General features: G+C 47.8%; 1 protein-coding gene across 1 annotated transcript in view; it reads right to left on the bottom strand.

Annotated features, from left to right (window-relative positions):
- Positions 1–16,405, bottom strand: part of GTF3C1 (general transcription factor IIIC subunit 1) — a 68,510-nt gene that overhangs the window by 21,143 nt on the left and 30,962 nt on the right. The window contains exons 11-23 of the mRNA XM_039884684.1: positions 13,821–13,957; positions 12,570–12,723; positions 10,046–10,149; positions 9,080–9,264; positions 7,283–7,561; positions 6,883–7,028; positions 5,765–5,862; positions 5,170–5,266; positions 4,878–5,055; positions 2,183–2,324; positions 1,653–1,788; positions 1,075–1,156; positions 750–938 (exon numbers count right to left, since the gene is read on the bottom strand). Of these exons, the coding sequence (XP_039740618.1) occupies positions 750–938; positions 1,075–1,156; positions 1,653–1,788; positions 2,183–2,324; positions 4,878–5,055; positions 5,170–5,266; positions 5,765–5,862; positions 6,883–7,028; positions 7,283–7,561; positions 9,080–9,264; positions 10,046–10,149; positions 12,570–12,723; positions 13,821–13,957 (1,927 nt within the window). The remainder of the gene's footprint in view (positions 1–749; positions 939–1,074; positions 1,157–1,652; positions 1,789–2,182; positions 2,325–4,877; positions 5,056–5,169; positions 5,267–5,764; positions 5,863–6,882; positions 7,029–7,282; positions 7,562–9,079; positions 9,265–10,045; positions 10,150–12,569; positions 12,724–13,820; positions 13,958–16,405) is intronic.

Here is a 16,405-nt window from a genome sequence, read left to right as displayed (position 1 = left end):
TATTTTCCTTGTAATGAATTCGGGTCTTTGTGAGCCAAACTGATCTGACACATATCTGGACAGGCTAAACTGAGGGGTCATTTCAACTGATGCAAGGCTATTTGTTATGCATACCGGCCACATGAGCCACTAAAAACAGGGTCCTGTTTAAACATTATTTTCATCTGAAATAGCAAGCTATCATACCACTATTAAAATACACAGACCACTTAGGTGCTATACAAAGTGGTCTAAAAGGTACCGGTCTCCTCGCTGCTCTCTTCTCCTCCTTCACTATAAATCTGCCCAGGTGAAGAATCCGAAATGGCAATTGAAAAGGCACCACACCTGAGGGCTTCATGAGATCAGAAGAGATTCCGTAAGCATTAATGACTCTTGTTTTCCTCTAGTTTAAAAATATAACAAGCCTTGAATTTTGGCCTGATTAGCATAAATGCAGATATTAAAAGGTAAACCAAAAGAATAAAAAAATTTTGGTTATGATGAGGATTTTACTGAGGATTTTTGCTAAGATTTTTTGAGTCGAGATAAAATTAGAAATCTGAGGGCGTTACTAAGTGAAAAGGGTCTATGAAATACAAAGAGAAAGCAGGGGAAAACATATCGGAAGTTCAAGATCTCTGCCTGCCAGCTGGATCTGGAAAGTGGAGACCTGAGTCGGAGGCTCGGCTCCGGCCCAGGACACTGCTGCGCCCTAAGCGGAACGTGCAAAGACAATACCGAGCAGACGCAAACGATCACCACGTAACCTTTTTTCTTTCTTTTGATCTTCTTTCCAGGGTCCTTCTTCAGCCGTTTCCGCTTCTGGCTCTTCCCACCCCTCACTCTCCGGTTCCTGTCCAGCGTGGGCTCTTTGTCAACCTCAAACTGCTCGTCCCTGTCAGCACAGAGCTCGGACACTGCTCTGGATTCTCCCCAGATATTCAGCTTGCCATTGCCTAGAAATCATCACAGGAGATAAGTGTTTTGAACCGAGCTCCGCGAAGGCTAGATGCCGAGGGAAACATGTGGCAGTCATGTTGGCCCTGGGCTGGTACCGTGTCTATTTGGGAGGGGGAACTCCAGCCCACGTACCTCCGGCACTGAGGGGCAACGGGTGCTTGGACAGGAACGATTGGAGCCTCACCGTGAGACCATTCTCCGAAGTGGTGTTCTCCTAAAAGGTAAGGGCGGCCCTGGAGTGAACCACGAGGTTTCATGAGGCCCCAGGAGCCCCAGGCCGTAAATGCACAGAGCCGTGCGAGGGTGATGGGGAAGCTGAGGACGGCCATAGGCTGACTGCCAGGAAGCTGGTGGCGCTGCTTCAGGGCGTGGGGTTCTCCTGTGCAGCCACTTTCTTACTGCACACGCACGCCCTCTCATACTGCTTTGGTCTCAGAGACTCTCTTTGTTCCTTCTTTAAAAAGGAATACCTGTCCATGTCATGAAATAATTTAAAATCTACTAGAAAAAAAAAAAGGAAAACAGTCCGGGCAGATATTTAAGGGGCCTGACGCACCTTCAATACATATGGAAGTAAATATTTGTGTTTTTGGTCAATTTTAGTGTAAACAATTCAGAAACTGTGAGAAAAGGGACAGGAAGATGAGCGGTGATGGCAGCCCCCTGAGGTGATGGCCTGGGGTGGGGATGACCAGTCCTCAGAAGCCCACCTTTTTGGCCTTGTTTATAATATAGCTGGTCCAGATCCAGTTACGCTTTAGGTGTCCGTAGAAACTGGAATCGAGCCCAGCGGCTCCTAGCCCATCTCCAGGGATCAAGCCTTCATCCACAACCTCACGGCTGCCCCTGAGAGATGGGAAATAAACAGAAACAGGGCCAAAGGAGTGGGTGGGAGCATTTTTCGTAACTTTTACTTTCCCAGAAAAACACCTGACAGATAGAAGAACTTGTCAAAACCCCAGATTTTAATGTAAAATTCTCAAGTTTTCAATTTTGGCAACTGATTAATTTTTTTAAACAATATGTGGGCTAGCTAAGGTATGGCCGGAGTCGGATGTGGCCATTGGCCATCAATTTGCAGCCTCTGTACTAGCAGCTTAGGCCCTCCCAGTCTGACATCCGAAGCCTGAAATGGAGGAGCCGGAGCCTGTGGGATAAGCACCGCCACAACCTGCACATGGGGACAGCGCATCAAGGGACAGCGCATCAAGGGACAGCGCATCAAGGGACAGGGACGTACGTGGTGTACTCCATCATGGCACACTTGCGCTCCAGGTTGTGCTTGTCGATGGCACTCTCCCGCTCCTTCTGCAGACTGCCTTCCTCATCACTGCCCTGATCCGGGCTGCTGTTCCTCCTGACACGCGGGTAGCGCACCACACCTGGAAGACCAAACACAAGCCCCCCGATGACACCCTCCTGCTGCGGTTCCGGACACAGTGTGCTGCTGGGTGGCCAGAGAAGAGTGGGTTCCCTGTGACGAGGCTCCCCCCACCAGAGGGTCTGAAACTGGAAGGACCTCCGCACAAAATGCCTTACAGCAGGTGTCAGAGGGAGCAAAAGAAGAGAGTTGAACACTGGTGGGTGAACCTGAGAGAAGGGTCTATACTCGGGCCAAACTGCATAAGGTGGGAGGGTGAGCAGGCTCCTGGCGTCATGAGCAGAGGGGCTCCGTGCCTTCTGTGCTCGGCGGGCGACGTCGTGTGCCAGCGCAGAGGAAGTGATAAATGAGAACGACTGCGCTTGGCTGTGGCTGCGGGGATCAGGGTCAGCAGGGATCTGGACGGACAGTTTGATGCAGTGTCAGTTTCCTTGTGAGCAGCCAGGAGCAGCCAGATGTCTCCTGAGTGCCCGAGAGGTGCCATTCATTTACTTGAGCAATTATGTTCAGCTATTCCACAATAAAGAAAATTATGTTTCTTGCAAGAAGATGTAAAGTATAACTACAACTGTTCCTTGAGTAAAGCAAAGGAAGGTTATGATAATTGCAGACTATCAAAGACCTTCTCAAAACATGCTCATCTGGAGACCGTGGCCTGGGTGGGGGGAGGGGCCATGAGGGGTGGCCACGTCTCCCACCACTCAGCCGGAGCTTTACAGGACATCTTGGTCAAGGTAGGCCTCAGCCTATAAGGTGGTGGTGGTGTTCTCCATTTAGAAATGAAGAAAAGGAGGCTCAGGAGGTGACAAAGAGCTTGCCTAAGGTCATGCATTTGAATGGAAAGTTGAACCTAAGAACCTGAGGTGTGCCACACGCTACTTGTTAGAATGCAGGTTTAGGCCAGCCCCAGGTCTGCTGAGACCACAGCTCCGGACAGGGCCCAGTAATCCACATTTCAGCAGGCTCCTGGGGCTGTGCACGTACATTCCTGTCCCGGAACCCCTGCTTTAAAGGATGCTCACGTCTTATTACGGTGCTTGTCTTTCAGTCCTTGGGCTAGAACTCCTCAATTGTTTGCTGAATGAAAGGACAATCAGGCCTGATTAATGGACTCAATAAGCCTCCTACATTTCTGCTCATGAACACTAAAAAGGAATGGAAATTTGCCAACTGTCAAGCCTGAAAAACTTTGGTGCAAATAACATACTGCCTCACAAATTTTTATCTAAGTATAAAATGTAGGGAGATTAGGGCACTTTTAAAATCAGAACTGGCAAAAGCCTGGTTCACTAATGAGTGCCAGAGGATTTTGTGAAACACACTGTTCTAAAATTTGTCTGGACCCATTAAAGGTTCCTCTCCCAGGTGCAAATCAAACACGCACCCTTGTTCTGGTAGAGCGGCGAGGAAAGACCAGATGGAAACCGGCCTCAAGGAAAGCGCGCTGGACTGACTCTCCAGCCTCCAACTACCCTCTAGTCACTTGGTAAACGCTTATGGACACTGACTGTGTACCAGGCACTTTGAGCCACCACAGGAATGAAAGGCAAATTTCCTGTGCTCAAGGAATTCACAGAATGAAACGAGTTGACAACAGTAAAGGTGCTGGGAAGGCTTTCTTGAAGAGGTGACGCTTGAAGTGCGTGTGGCTCCCTGAGAGATGAGCACGGGTCAGGGGACAAACTGCACAAGCAAAAGCCTCACTCGAAGCCCGACTCACCCACCCATGGGCAAGTCTGTCAGTTCTAGGGTCAGCTTTGAAAGACAAAAGCAACCTCATTACTCCTTGCTTACAACCATCCAGTGGCTCCTCACTGCTCTCAGAACAAACTCAAACTCTTTGCCGTGCCCTGTGAGGCCCCAGAGTCTGGCTCCCGCCCACTTCTCAATCTCAGCTGCCACAACCTTTCCCACCCACACAGGCCTCTTCTGCTTCTCCAACCACACTTGGGGCCTTTGCACTTGCCCTTCCTCCTGCTCTTCCCAGCTCTGGGCATGGCTGGCTCAGCCTCAATGTCTAGAATTCAGCTCAAATGTCTCCTCATTTCTGTTCCTGCTCACCCCATTCAAATGCCCTTGACTCATCACCCTGTGTGCCATCTTGTTTATTTCCTCCTCAGCACTCATCACCTTCCGGATCTATCTCCCTGTGTGTGTGTGTGTGTGTGTCTGTGCATGCGTGTGTGTGCGCACATGCATGTGTGTGTGTCTTCACGAGAATAAAGTCTCATGAAGGCAGGGATGGGGTATGTTCTCACTGCTCACGGTCAGGCACAGGAAATGACACACACAAGGTGTTCAGTAAACACCTACTGAATAAAGAAATGAATAAAGGTCAAGTGGGGCTGCTTGGACTAAATGTTGCTTTATAGGCTGGGAGCCCCCCCCATTTAAGGCCCACTACTCTCTTTTTGAAGGGAGCCCCAAGGACACCCTAGGCCTCTGTAGAGTAGCCTGAAAATCACAAGGCGCCTGGTCATCTCTTCCAGCTGCAATTCCAGTTATCCCGCAGATAGCAGAGAAAACAGCGAGGTCCGGTGAAAACAGACAGTACCTAAAGGGGTGTTGAGGCAGACGCACTGTAGGTCAAACCAGTAGTTTTCCACATCCTGCATTGAGTTCAGGACGTAAAGACGCCTTTCAAAGGGCCGGCTGCTGTGGGCAAGGTTGTAATGTGGGTCACAGATGGTGGTGTCAACAATGACTGCATTCTTCTTCAAGAAAATGAAGACCTACGAGAGAGATATGGTGGGGCAAGAAGAGTCTCAGAATCGGCCTTGGGTTAGCTGTCTGGAAACCGTGTTTAACAGTCAGGACCACCCTCCTTTGGGCTTGAAAGATGTTACCTGATCTTTATCCTGAAACTTTTCTGTGGGACCAAACTGTAGCAGCCCCATGTAGCACAGCCTCTGAAGGTTCTCCACTACTGAAAATATGTACCGTCTGGAAAACAGAAGGGAGGGGCGGGTTCCAATTACACACACTCTTGGCTGTCATCAGGGGGTGTGCACCTGTGGCCAGGAATGTGCCTCGCTTACTCTCCCCTCTTCTACCTGGTGGAACCTGGAGGACTGGTCTTGGGCCTGCACTGGACTGAGGCCCAGAACCCCCCTTTTCTCACCCAACAATGGAGCACTGATCCTACACTGGGGATTTGATTTAGAAAATAAAAGTAACAGAAGGACATAACCATGCCAATACTTGCAGTCTTTATCAGCAGATTTTACTTTAAAATAGTCTTGAACTTAATAAAATTTACTTCATTTGCCCCTGGGCTTTATCTAGATGGCTCACAGGTGAGTGAATTAATGAAAACCTTGCGTCTTTACCACAGGCAAAGCAGAAACCTTTCCTCCTCCTGGTCACTAATGATTCAGAACCCTAACTTCTAGGGGCTTGCTGGGACTCTCAGCCACTCTGTGTCAGCTTTAGGGACCTCACCTCTTGTACAGAAGCTGCTGCCGGACGGGCCTAGGGAGAAAACGAATCAGTGTGTGCTTCTTCAGAGGGTCGTTCAGAAACTCTTCAAGGTTGTCTACCTAAGAGGTGATTTTCAGGTTCAGCTCACCCTCAAGGCCAAGGTGGATTGCAAGAATCATGAAAAAACATCACTATTTTCTGGGCTGCAGCCTCTCTGAACCTGCCCATTGGCCTCATGGTGATAGTGCCTCCTCCTTCCTGCCCCACTAAGCCTCCCACATCTGTTTTCAATCTTGTCACCCCTCCTTTCCAGCTCATCTGCCACCCTTCTGGGTGTAATAAACAGGTGCCCTCAGATGCTGCTGGTGGGCTCACAAATTGCTAAAACGTTTCTGGGGGATGATATGGGAATATATTCATTTATATTAAAAAAAGATGAAACCAGTGATTCTATTTCTATCCTTACCCTAAAGATTTTGGAGTTTCCCACAAATATGTCTACCAAAAAGTATTCATTACATGTCATTTGTAATACCAAAAAACTAGAACTTAATGTTCAAGAATAAAATATTGGTTAAATAAATTAGGGGTATGCGCATAAGAAGGAATACTATAAATTTACTTAATGATGTGGAAAATATATCATTCAGTAGAAAGGACAGATAATAAAAGAGTAACTATAGTATAGTTTCAATTTAGTTTTTTAAAAAAAGGAAGATCTCACATATATACACACATGCAAAAACATGGTATAGGGAAAAAAGACTAGAAGAAAATGTACCAAAAACACTAGCAGTGATAGCTCTCTGAGTGATGAAGTTATGGGTAATATTTATGGTAATTTGTATTTTCTCCTTTTTCTGTATTTACCAAATTTCTAAAAACATAATTTATTGTTATACCATAACTGCTTGTCATTCTGTCTTCCGATTGATCGATCTATCTAGAAAACAAGTCTTTGAAGCATTTTCTTTGATCTACTATCTATCCTATCCATCCATCTATCCATCCATCCATCCACTCACCCACCCATCCATCCATTCAGGCAACTGCAAGTGTTAAAGCTTTTGCTTGACCCCACAAGCTCCGGACTAGAGCTGAGGGACTAGCCCCTGTGATAGCCTTGGAGTCACCAATACCTTGTAGCTGACTTGTACAATTTGGACAAAGATGGAGAGGGGCAGGCAGAGGAGAATGTCGCTGACAAGAGCCCAGCCAAAGCCAAAGTCTCTGTGGAATGGAATGGGAGGAATATAGCGCGTCCATGAGGCTTCGTCCACATATACTAGGAGAAAATCAGAGACAGGGTCCAAGTCATGATAGTGATATCACCTCCTATTAGGTCTTGGTCCCTTTTTACCACAAACTTGGGCAAAACTCTCCTTGTCAGACAGGAAGCCCAGAGGTTCAGAAGGTCTGGATTGAGTCTTTATTTTGATCAGGCCAGTGTAGGGATTCAGCCAGTTCAGATGATAAGAAGGAACTATCAAAAGCCCCCTCTAGATCCCACTGTTGCTTGCCTGCCCTGGGGCATCTCACCTGTCTCTGTGGCGAGCTCCACTTCCGCCTCCCAGATGGCTCCATCTTGGCTGTCCTGAGGTGGCGCGTCGGAGGAAGCCTCCAAATCATTTCCGGAGGACGGAGGGGCTCCTGCCCTGCCGAGTCCCTGCTTTCCCGTTCTTCTTTCACTGCTGACGCCCGGCTTGTCCACCGTGTTGCTGGCAGGATGCCCATAGATCAGGTACCACAGAAACATGTGGACTACCCGCAGGCGAGGCATTTTGGGCAGAAACCCCAGAGAACGCCCAAGTCCGGGAACTGAGGCAAGAAAGGGGGAGGGCAGTGCTTGAAAAATCCCAGATTCAAATCGGTTCAATTTATTTAAAAACTACCAAGTGCCACCATGTCCCAGGTGCCAGGGAGACAGCAAATGTTCTTATTCTCATGGAAGTTACTTTCTAGCCGGAAAGGGCAGACAATAACAAAATACCTATAATAATACATTGGATGGAATAGCTGGTGTAGAAAATAAAGCAAGAAAGGAGGGAGCGGGGGGACTGTATTTCTCCGCAGAGACCTTGAGGAAGGTCCTCAAGTCAGTGATGGCGGGGGCGGGGTAGGAACAGAGACCTGGGGCTGCGCATCCCAGGGCAGATGGACGGTGTCAGAGACGCGTGTGTGCTTGGCACATTCAAGGAAGGGCCAGGAGGCCAGAGCGACAGGGTGGCGCAAGGAAGGAAGACAGCGTGGGAGGTGAGCCAGAGTGTAACGGGGAAGGGAGCCACCACGGAGGGCCTGACAGACCCACAGGACCCTGGGCTTGATGGGGGCTGTGCATAATATTCCCAAATTTAGGTCTTTTCAAGTAGCTTATTTCTTTGTTTATTCAAACACAGTGTTCTCTGGCTTTCCTCAGTGAGAGAGAAGATGTGAGAGACGAGGGAGACACAGGAACAGGGCGTTAAGGACAAGTGACCAGTCATGTGTGGCCTGACGACCATGCTCGCTGCCTTCTGTCTATGCAAATGAATGTGCTATTCAGTGGCATACACTCATGCTCATGTTTCTCTGTCAGTCTGGACTTTTCTGTGAATCCTTGAGAGTAAAGGCCATGCTTACATGACTATAGCCTTCAGAAAGGGAAGTCACACAAACGGCCTCTTCTGCTTGGAATCCCCAAGTCTGCTGTGTCCCATAACCAGACATTTTATATGACTGACAGGGTCCGTGTCCTGGTAAGTCACCTTTGTCCTCCCCACCAACACTCACATGTATGACCGGGAGAAGAGTAAAGCACCGATTGATTATGAAGCCCTGCCATCATACTTGCCCAGCACACATTGAAATAGAGTGGCTTGCAGGAGGCAGGGGGTGGGGAGGGGTGAGGGATGAGGGAGGAGGAGGTTCTGTTAGACTCTTGACTCTGGGAAAATTTTATGAATGCTCAAACTCACCAATGGCTGTAACTACCATAAGGCTGTGGAGTCAGGAGAGGTGGAGATTTTCTGTGGTTTATAGAATATTCCAGCCCAAGGATAGTCAGCAGAAGGAGTTAATTTTTGTGACTAATTCCTCATGTTGGGATTTAGCATAATTTCATCAGGCTTGCAAAAGTCTTGTGAGGTATGCTGGGCGAGAATCACTCTCATCTTGAAGATAGGGACATTGATGCTGGTAGAGGTCATGTGACCAGTCCCACATAACCCAGCCAGAAATTCAGACCTGATTCTCTGACCGCAGCCTTGTGCTCAAATGTAGAATACCAAGGGACTCAAAGAGCATCATGCGAACAACAAATGAAACATAATCAGACATTGACAAGAAGCTGGTTTTTACCTACAACAGGGTTGTAATTCTTAAGCTGGGTTATGCCCATTTTCTCATCAGTTTTTTTCACCCGTCCGCTTTCTGATTTAGAGGAAGCATTCGGCTGGGAGTCTCCTGATCCGCTTGAGTCCTCTTTTCCTTGACTTTCTTCTTCGGCCTCCCCTTGAGGTACTGAAGGCTGGGGTGCTTTAACCCTGCAGTCCAAATATAAGACCAATACTATGCTGGGAAAACCAAGGACTGAGAGAAAGGACAGGGTCTGTCCTCATGAATCAGATGAAGCCATTGGTTCTGAGGTTTGAAATTCAACTGCCTGTAGGGGCTAATGTAAATAAATAAAATAAATAAAAAGTGTCAGATCACTAGACACTGGGGGATGGTGAGGACTGTGGTGACCTGGAGAGTGGCACCCCCATCTACAGGGCAGGTGCCGCCTTATGAGAAAGGGAGCCCAATATGGTAGGTCCTCTGACACTCTCACGCCAGAAATCAGGGACTTAACTGACATCTGACTCGAAGAACCTGTGGCCAAAGCCTGGCAGGCCACACAGACTCGTGTCTGCAGGCCAGATCTGGGCCTCTGCTCATCCTTGGGCCACCTGTGGTTTAAACCCAGCTAAGAATTCTCTCCCACCCCTGAGTTTTCTCTCAGTCCATTGGACGGTTTATGAACTGAATTAAAGACGACTTCAGAGAGGCAACTAGAATCAGTTTGAGCCATTATGAGACTGAGCAAGTTTCACTAATTGCTCTGTCCACAATTAGAATAGAATTAAAAATGTGAAGATTTTCTCTTTCTTAAAGAATCCAGAAATTGATCCATGTTAGACTAGAGGCTCATGGACCACAAACCCCATACCAGTGAACTCACTAATCTTACACAAGAATAAACCAAGGGCTTTCGTGAAAATGGCTTTCAGAATAAGACAGAGACCTAGGCAGCTTCACTGAATTCTCGTGGGTGCTGTCACTTGCCTGTTTGCTGTGCTTGAATTGGAGATCCTGAAACGAACCTGCTCGATGGCGCTTCTCACCAGAGGGTCATTCTGGTCCATGGACGGGTGCACCACTAGATCCACCTGCAGAGAAGGGGCAGTGTCCCAAAGGGCAGGGGAGGAGCTATGGAGGACTGAGCTCCACAACTCGGCTCCCAGTGGAGCACTGGTTACACCTGTTTTCACTGACATTTCCAAAAGTATTAAGAGACAAGCAAAGTGCATTGCTGAACAGCTGGCCTCTGTTTCTGGCATCAAAATCCCTCAAGTGATTGAGCTGCCATTAGTAATGGGCTACTTTGCTCAGGCGAGGAATTCTGGCCTGGGAATAAAACGGTTTTCCCTGCAGTCCCCTCACCGGGGTGTCACGGCCCACTGGTTTCAGCATCTACCTCGGGGGCTGAGGCCCCATTCCTATCTGAAAATTCACCACAGTCGCTCGTGAATCCTGAGGGCTTCCATCTGGAAAAGGTAAGCGGCTTTCATTCATCTCCCCTCACTGAGAGTGCCGTCCTGGGACTCCCGCCAGGCGCGCTTCTAAATAAACTGGCAGAGGATTTAGAGCTGCTTTTGTTGTTTTACCTTTTCTGAGGTACCGAAGCTGAACAGTTGGAGTGGTTATCATTTCAGGAGAGATAACTAGGATGACAAATGGAAATCACTTGGTGGAACTGAGCAGAAGGGTGTGTGACAGCTATGTAAAAGATGGCAGACACGATGGCCTGGGACCCTGGAGGGCCCCTCTGTCACTGGCAGGAGAGAGCAAGGTAAGGCTTTCTCAATGGTAACTCCGGTCAGCAGGCTTCCTGCCCCAAATGGCCTGAGAGATGGTAGATCACTGGGAATATGCAGAAACGCCTAGATGGAAACCCCAAAAGGCCACCTGGCTCAGACTCTTCAGCTCCTCATTTGTGAAATGGGGACCCCTCCCCCATGCCCTGACAACTTTTTTATGGTTTTCATGAGGCTCGAATGAGATACTGTTAGGCAACACCCAGAGAATTTAAAAGCCCAGTGCACATACAAAGCATTCCTATTTCCCCACCTTCCACAGCCAAATGGCCCAGCCAACTTCCCAAAGGCCCAACGGACAGGGCAGCCAGATGCAGGAGCCAAGGCAAAGGCTGATGCTGGTGCACAGCATCTCTGGCCAGCAGCTCCAGGAGATAAGGAGGTGCCTGTGGCAGCTCAGACTCCAAGTGCCAGACAAAGTGCTGTTGAAACACTTAAGCTTATTCTGGAGGTGGATATATAACACTGCAGCCCTTTCCATCTGGAAAAATGGGGTACCACTATAGTAGTACCTATGGCAAGAGGCCCCCAGAACTCAGCGCCTACATCTTTGAGGTTGCGTGATCCTCAGCTTGTACCTGTGGCACTCACTCCCCACCCCGACCCCTGGCCTGCTCCCTCCCATACTGCCTGGTGGATACGGAGCCAAATAGGAGCTGGAGACACAGTGGGTACCTTGGACAGACTGCCCCTCTCCACTCTTAGACTGGGAGAGATTTCCTTGCCCTCAGTTTCTGCTCTAAGAGGGGTGCCCGTCCAAAAGACCTGCTCTGTGAAGATCAATGGAAATCAGAGGTGTTGTAGCTGATGGGCTGGGGCTTTTGTCCTTCAAGGGGATGAGTGGCAGGCTGGCTGGGGATGGGAGAGGAGCAAGGTCAAGGGGATTCCTAGAAGATATAAAAACTGATAAGCACTGCCAACTAGAAATGGTAGAAACTGTATTTCTTAAGTCATTTTTCGTATTGCTCTGTTTTTCAAATTTCAAATGTCTCAATAAATAAGATAAAGTAAAACAACAGAAATGACCTTGCCATTTTATTAAGAAAACAAAACATCAAAGCGGAGCTTTCTTAAGGCAGAGATTTAAAATGCAGTCAGAAAAAAGGTCAGGAAATTACAACTGACTGTCCTTTGGTCCCAATGCCCAGCTGGGCTCTCAAATTACTCTGACCCTGAAAAATTTATGTCTTAAATTAAGTGCAAAGCCGCTGAGCTATGGTTGCTATGGGAATGGCCTCAAACTTTAAATTTTACAGAAACGAATAAATTGAGACAGAAGAGATATATTGTTTCCCATCAGATAACCCCAGCAGTGCATCCTAATTGAGTGGCTGCCATCATATCCTCTGGGATATGTTTCCTCAGATGTCTGTGGAAAATGTTCTTGCTGCTCAGTCTAAATTTTCCACCTCTTAAATGTTGCTTAATTTCTCCCCACACTATTTGGTCGAGGCAGGCTGCAGGGCTGGACACCTGCCTTGGGCTGTACATGCTGCTCTAAGATCCAAGCACATGATTCCTTTTTTCTTGTTTCCAGCTTCCCCAGAAAGTTGGGACGATCCCTGTTCCCCAAATTAGGAGTCATAATGGGAAATTCCGAGTTATTGACAACAAAGGAACGACTGAGAAGTAACAAGGATATGAGAAGCCAAACAAGAAAGTGTCCAGCAGCACCCAGCTGCCTCTGTGGGCATCAGAGAGCCTGTGGTTACCTTCTTCTTGATGCCATCTTGAATAACCGTTGTCCGATACAGCCTTAGGAGCCCTTCCTCAGACAGGTTCCGAACCAGGCGGACAATGGACTTCTTACAGCACTTAGTAGACACGCCTTCTTGCTTCTCCTGATCCATGATCATTTTCTGAATCCTGGGGCATCACAGAACAAGCAGTTAGTATCTCTGGTCTCAGCATGGAGGCCTTTCTCACCTGACGCAACTGAGACGTGCCTACCAGCAGAAACGAGAGAGGAATTCAAGGGGGTTTCACCCTTCAAAGGTTGGCTTCTTGAGGAAGTAAGATCATCTCTTTGAGATAGTTAGCTAAAGACCACCCACCGTTTACAACAGGTTCATATTCTGAGCTTTCCACTAGGAACTAAAGAGAGATCACATGACTTGTGACAATAATGGCCAGGAAACTAAGCACCACGATGGAAATCTGTCTTTACTAAGTCTCCAAGTTACTTTAACACCCAGTGAGAAATGTTCCAGGTTACCACCGTCGACATCCTCAATTCAGGAGCTCTTTTTGATTCCTCTCCTCATATGTCTTACTCTCTAGATCTTACTGAGTCACTATGGTGATTTCTAAATCACCGATCAGAATGGCAGGGCCAGAAGGGACATTAGGAACACACAGCCAAACCCCTCCCTGCAGAGAAGAGGGGCCCTCGGCAGCAGTGTCTGCAGATGGCCTCCCCATCACCTAGTTAGAGAAGTCGCGTCCTTGACTCAAGGTAATGCTCCTTCCAGTCGAGTGGTTTTCACACTGGGTGCCTTGGAAACCATGAAGACGTTGCCCAGGAGGTAGTGGTAACGGCAGAAGGGCCAAGCCAGAGTGCAGAGCCTCTGTATGAACAGGGGCGCCCCAGACGCAGAAGTTCTCTTGTGTCTCTTTTGTTTTTGCTTTCACGTAAGATTTTAGCCGATGCTATTACCTGCCTAAGTTTCTTCTGACCCCTTCACTACCACTAAATTTCCAAGGAAGGAGAATGGCACATGTACTTTCCCCAGGACTCCTAGTTCTCGTTCAATCACCTCTCCCTGTCGAGTGTCTTGATATTTTTCAATGTCTACACTTGTCAGATCACGAGAACAAAGTAAATCCTTTCTACCACAAAGGGATACTATGAGAATCTATATAGGGGAAGAGAGACTCAAACGCCTCTTGGTCATTTCTGTGCTTGTGATGACTAATCGGCATGAGATTTGTTATTAGTGCAAGAGAGACGGACTACCCCTTACGTGAATAAGCTCTCGATTAAGCGGAGGTTGGTGACAGCTTCTATGATCAGATTCCTGCGTTTCAGCAGTCGGTAAGTTTCATGGGGTTTGTCTTGGCCCGGGCCGTGCTTCCCAGTCTTCTGGGAACTGCTACTCTCCTAGAACAGGGACCAAAAGCACAAGAATACAACGAGCTCAGTACACTTCGGGGGCCAAGCACCACTCCTGCAGGTGCACTTTCTCTCTTTGTGGAATTTCTGTGCACAAGCTTTAAGGAGGAAGTCAGGAAGACTGTTTCCCCAACAGGATTCTAGTACCCCACTATTTCAATGCTTTGAAATGGCAAAGACATCTGTCAGCAGAGGATCCTGGAAATTTATGAAGATCAGCTGGTTTCAGAACAGAAATTAGGGGCATGTACTACAGCACCTCCTAAAGCAGCAGAAAGCAGTCATTCGATTATTATTATATTTTTTTGGTTCTGCAACAGAAGGGAAGAAGCTGACATGCTGAGGATGACTCCCTGCCAGTCATTCTATTAGGCTTTTTCATCAAAAACTCTCAAGCACCTTATTATTACAGTTCCCATTTTACGGAAGAGGAAACCAGGGCTCAGTGAGGGGAAGTAACCATGTGCCAGGACAGGCTCTGCCTCATGGGCTTCCGACTCCAAATCCAGAAAGCCATGGGAAGCCTCTCTGAGAACAAAAGGCAGACGCAGAGGCAGGCTTCTGGGTTCAGAACAGGCTGCCCTGGGTACATGAGGATGAGCAGTGAGGGAAAGACAAAGGGAGGAGAAAGATCAGTGTTCTCCTCTTGTCCCTGCCAAAATGCCCACCAGTCTCCATGGCTCCTTTCTGTGTTCTAGGAGCTTAAATGAACTTGTTCCATCAGCTCTCAGATCAAAAATAGTACAGACAAAAAGTGCGCCCTCGACCAGAAAGGAAATTCCAACTCTAACATGTTCCTTGCAAACCACTTGGCATAAATCAGCACCACATGGCAGCCCGGGGCCTGTTTTGCTGGCCACGCTTCTCTCATGGAATGGAGCTTTCAGGAGAATGAGAACTGACTCAAGGAAGCTACTCATTTTCAGTGTCACAACAGGTCATTCCCTTGTCTTCTATTGGCTTTCCCAGGAGGCCCAGTTCTTTCATGCAGCCAGAAGAGCTTGAGGTGTGAAATATTCAAAGATTCAAGAAGGGGCCCAAGAGGGGCAGAAAGACCTTTGCTCTCGCTTGCATTTCAAAGTAAACATTTGGAGGAGATGCACAGGAGTAAATGTGGCCACTTTCATGGGGCTGCTGGAGAGCAAAGCAAAAACATGCCTTGCCAAGGGACCTGCAGATAGTATAGTTCATGCCTCTCCTCTTAGCAGGTATGCAAAAGATCCTGCCATTACTTTGGGGACAGATTTTTAAGAAGAAATGAAAGGGCTGAGCTCCTGTTGCTTGGGAAGCAAGCAACAGGAGTTCCAGGACCTGGAGGGAAGCACGGGGACCTGATTAGAAGGTGCAGAGGTGGGTGAGTAGAGAAAGCAGGTGGGATCTGCCCGGCAGACCAGGTTCTTCAGTTAGTGACAATATCAATCATGTCTTGATAACGAGGAGTTATGGCATCCAACCAATAGGAAAGGGCCAAAAGTTTCTAGAAAAAGCCACAGAAAACCTTCTCCACCCCACACCCCATCACTTCTGCTATAGGGAGAATACGGAAGCACAGGCCTCCATGTGGAAAGGGAGAAGCAAGGACGGGGTGGGTTCCGCACATGCGGGTTCTTCCTCACTGTGTTGTGAACTGAGCAGGCACGTCACTCAATCCCTAGGGCCAACACTCCCCTCCTCCTGGACCAGAGCTGACACTTGTCTTACAGAGCTGCTGTGAAGCCTGAACGAAACACCAGTGACAGCATCTTGATCACAGGTCTGTCCTGTTCTGAGTGTCTCCTCCTCTGACCCTGTGTTTCTAAAGTGCAGGAGGCATCTCCAGCAGTATCTGAGGCACGTAAGGTGACAAAGGACAGTGAACTGAATCATATAATGAGAAAGGGGTTCCTGCGTCAACTGTCTTTTAATTTGTCTAATTACACCAATGAAAAAGTATTGGTTTGATTCGAGTGAATCTTTAACCTTCTGACATACAATAGTATCTGGCCAGAATGTACTAATATAGATTTATTTTCATTACTTCCACTTTATGGTTTACCTTCTTTTTATGGTGATGACACTGGCCTTTCATCTAAAGCAGGGTTTCTCGGCCCTGGCACTGTCAACACTTTGGGCTGGATAATTCTCTGTGGGGGGCTATCCTGCACACTCTAGGATGTTTATCAGCATCCCTGGCCTCTCCCTACTAGATGCCAGTAGGACCATCTACTCCCAGTCGCGACAATTAAAAATGTCTCCAGACATTGCCAAATGTCCCCTAGGGGGCAAAATGGACCCAAAGTGAGATCCACTGATCTAAACTGGTCCTACAAATCTTCCCTGCAAAATAAGTTTAAGTAAAAAGAGTAAGTTGTTGGAAATTAAAAACTCTATAAATAATAGTGCAGGTGATTTCCGGTAGGGCAAAGCTGCATGCAGGTGGTATGTAAATGAGCAATT

The sequence above is a fragment of the Pteropus medius genome, unplaced genomic scaffold, assembly GCF_902729225.1.
Source record: "Pteropus medius unplaced genomic scaffold, Ma_sr-lr_union100, whole genome shotgun sequence".
In the NCBI taxonomy this organism is placed as follows: Eukaryota; Metazoa; Chordata; class Mammalia; order Chiroptera; family Pteropodidae; genus Pteropus; species Pteropus medius.
Note: the sequence above shows the minus strand (reverse complement) of the source record. Positions and strands in the feature narration are given on the sequence as shown.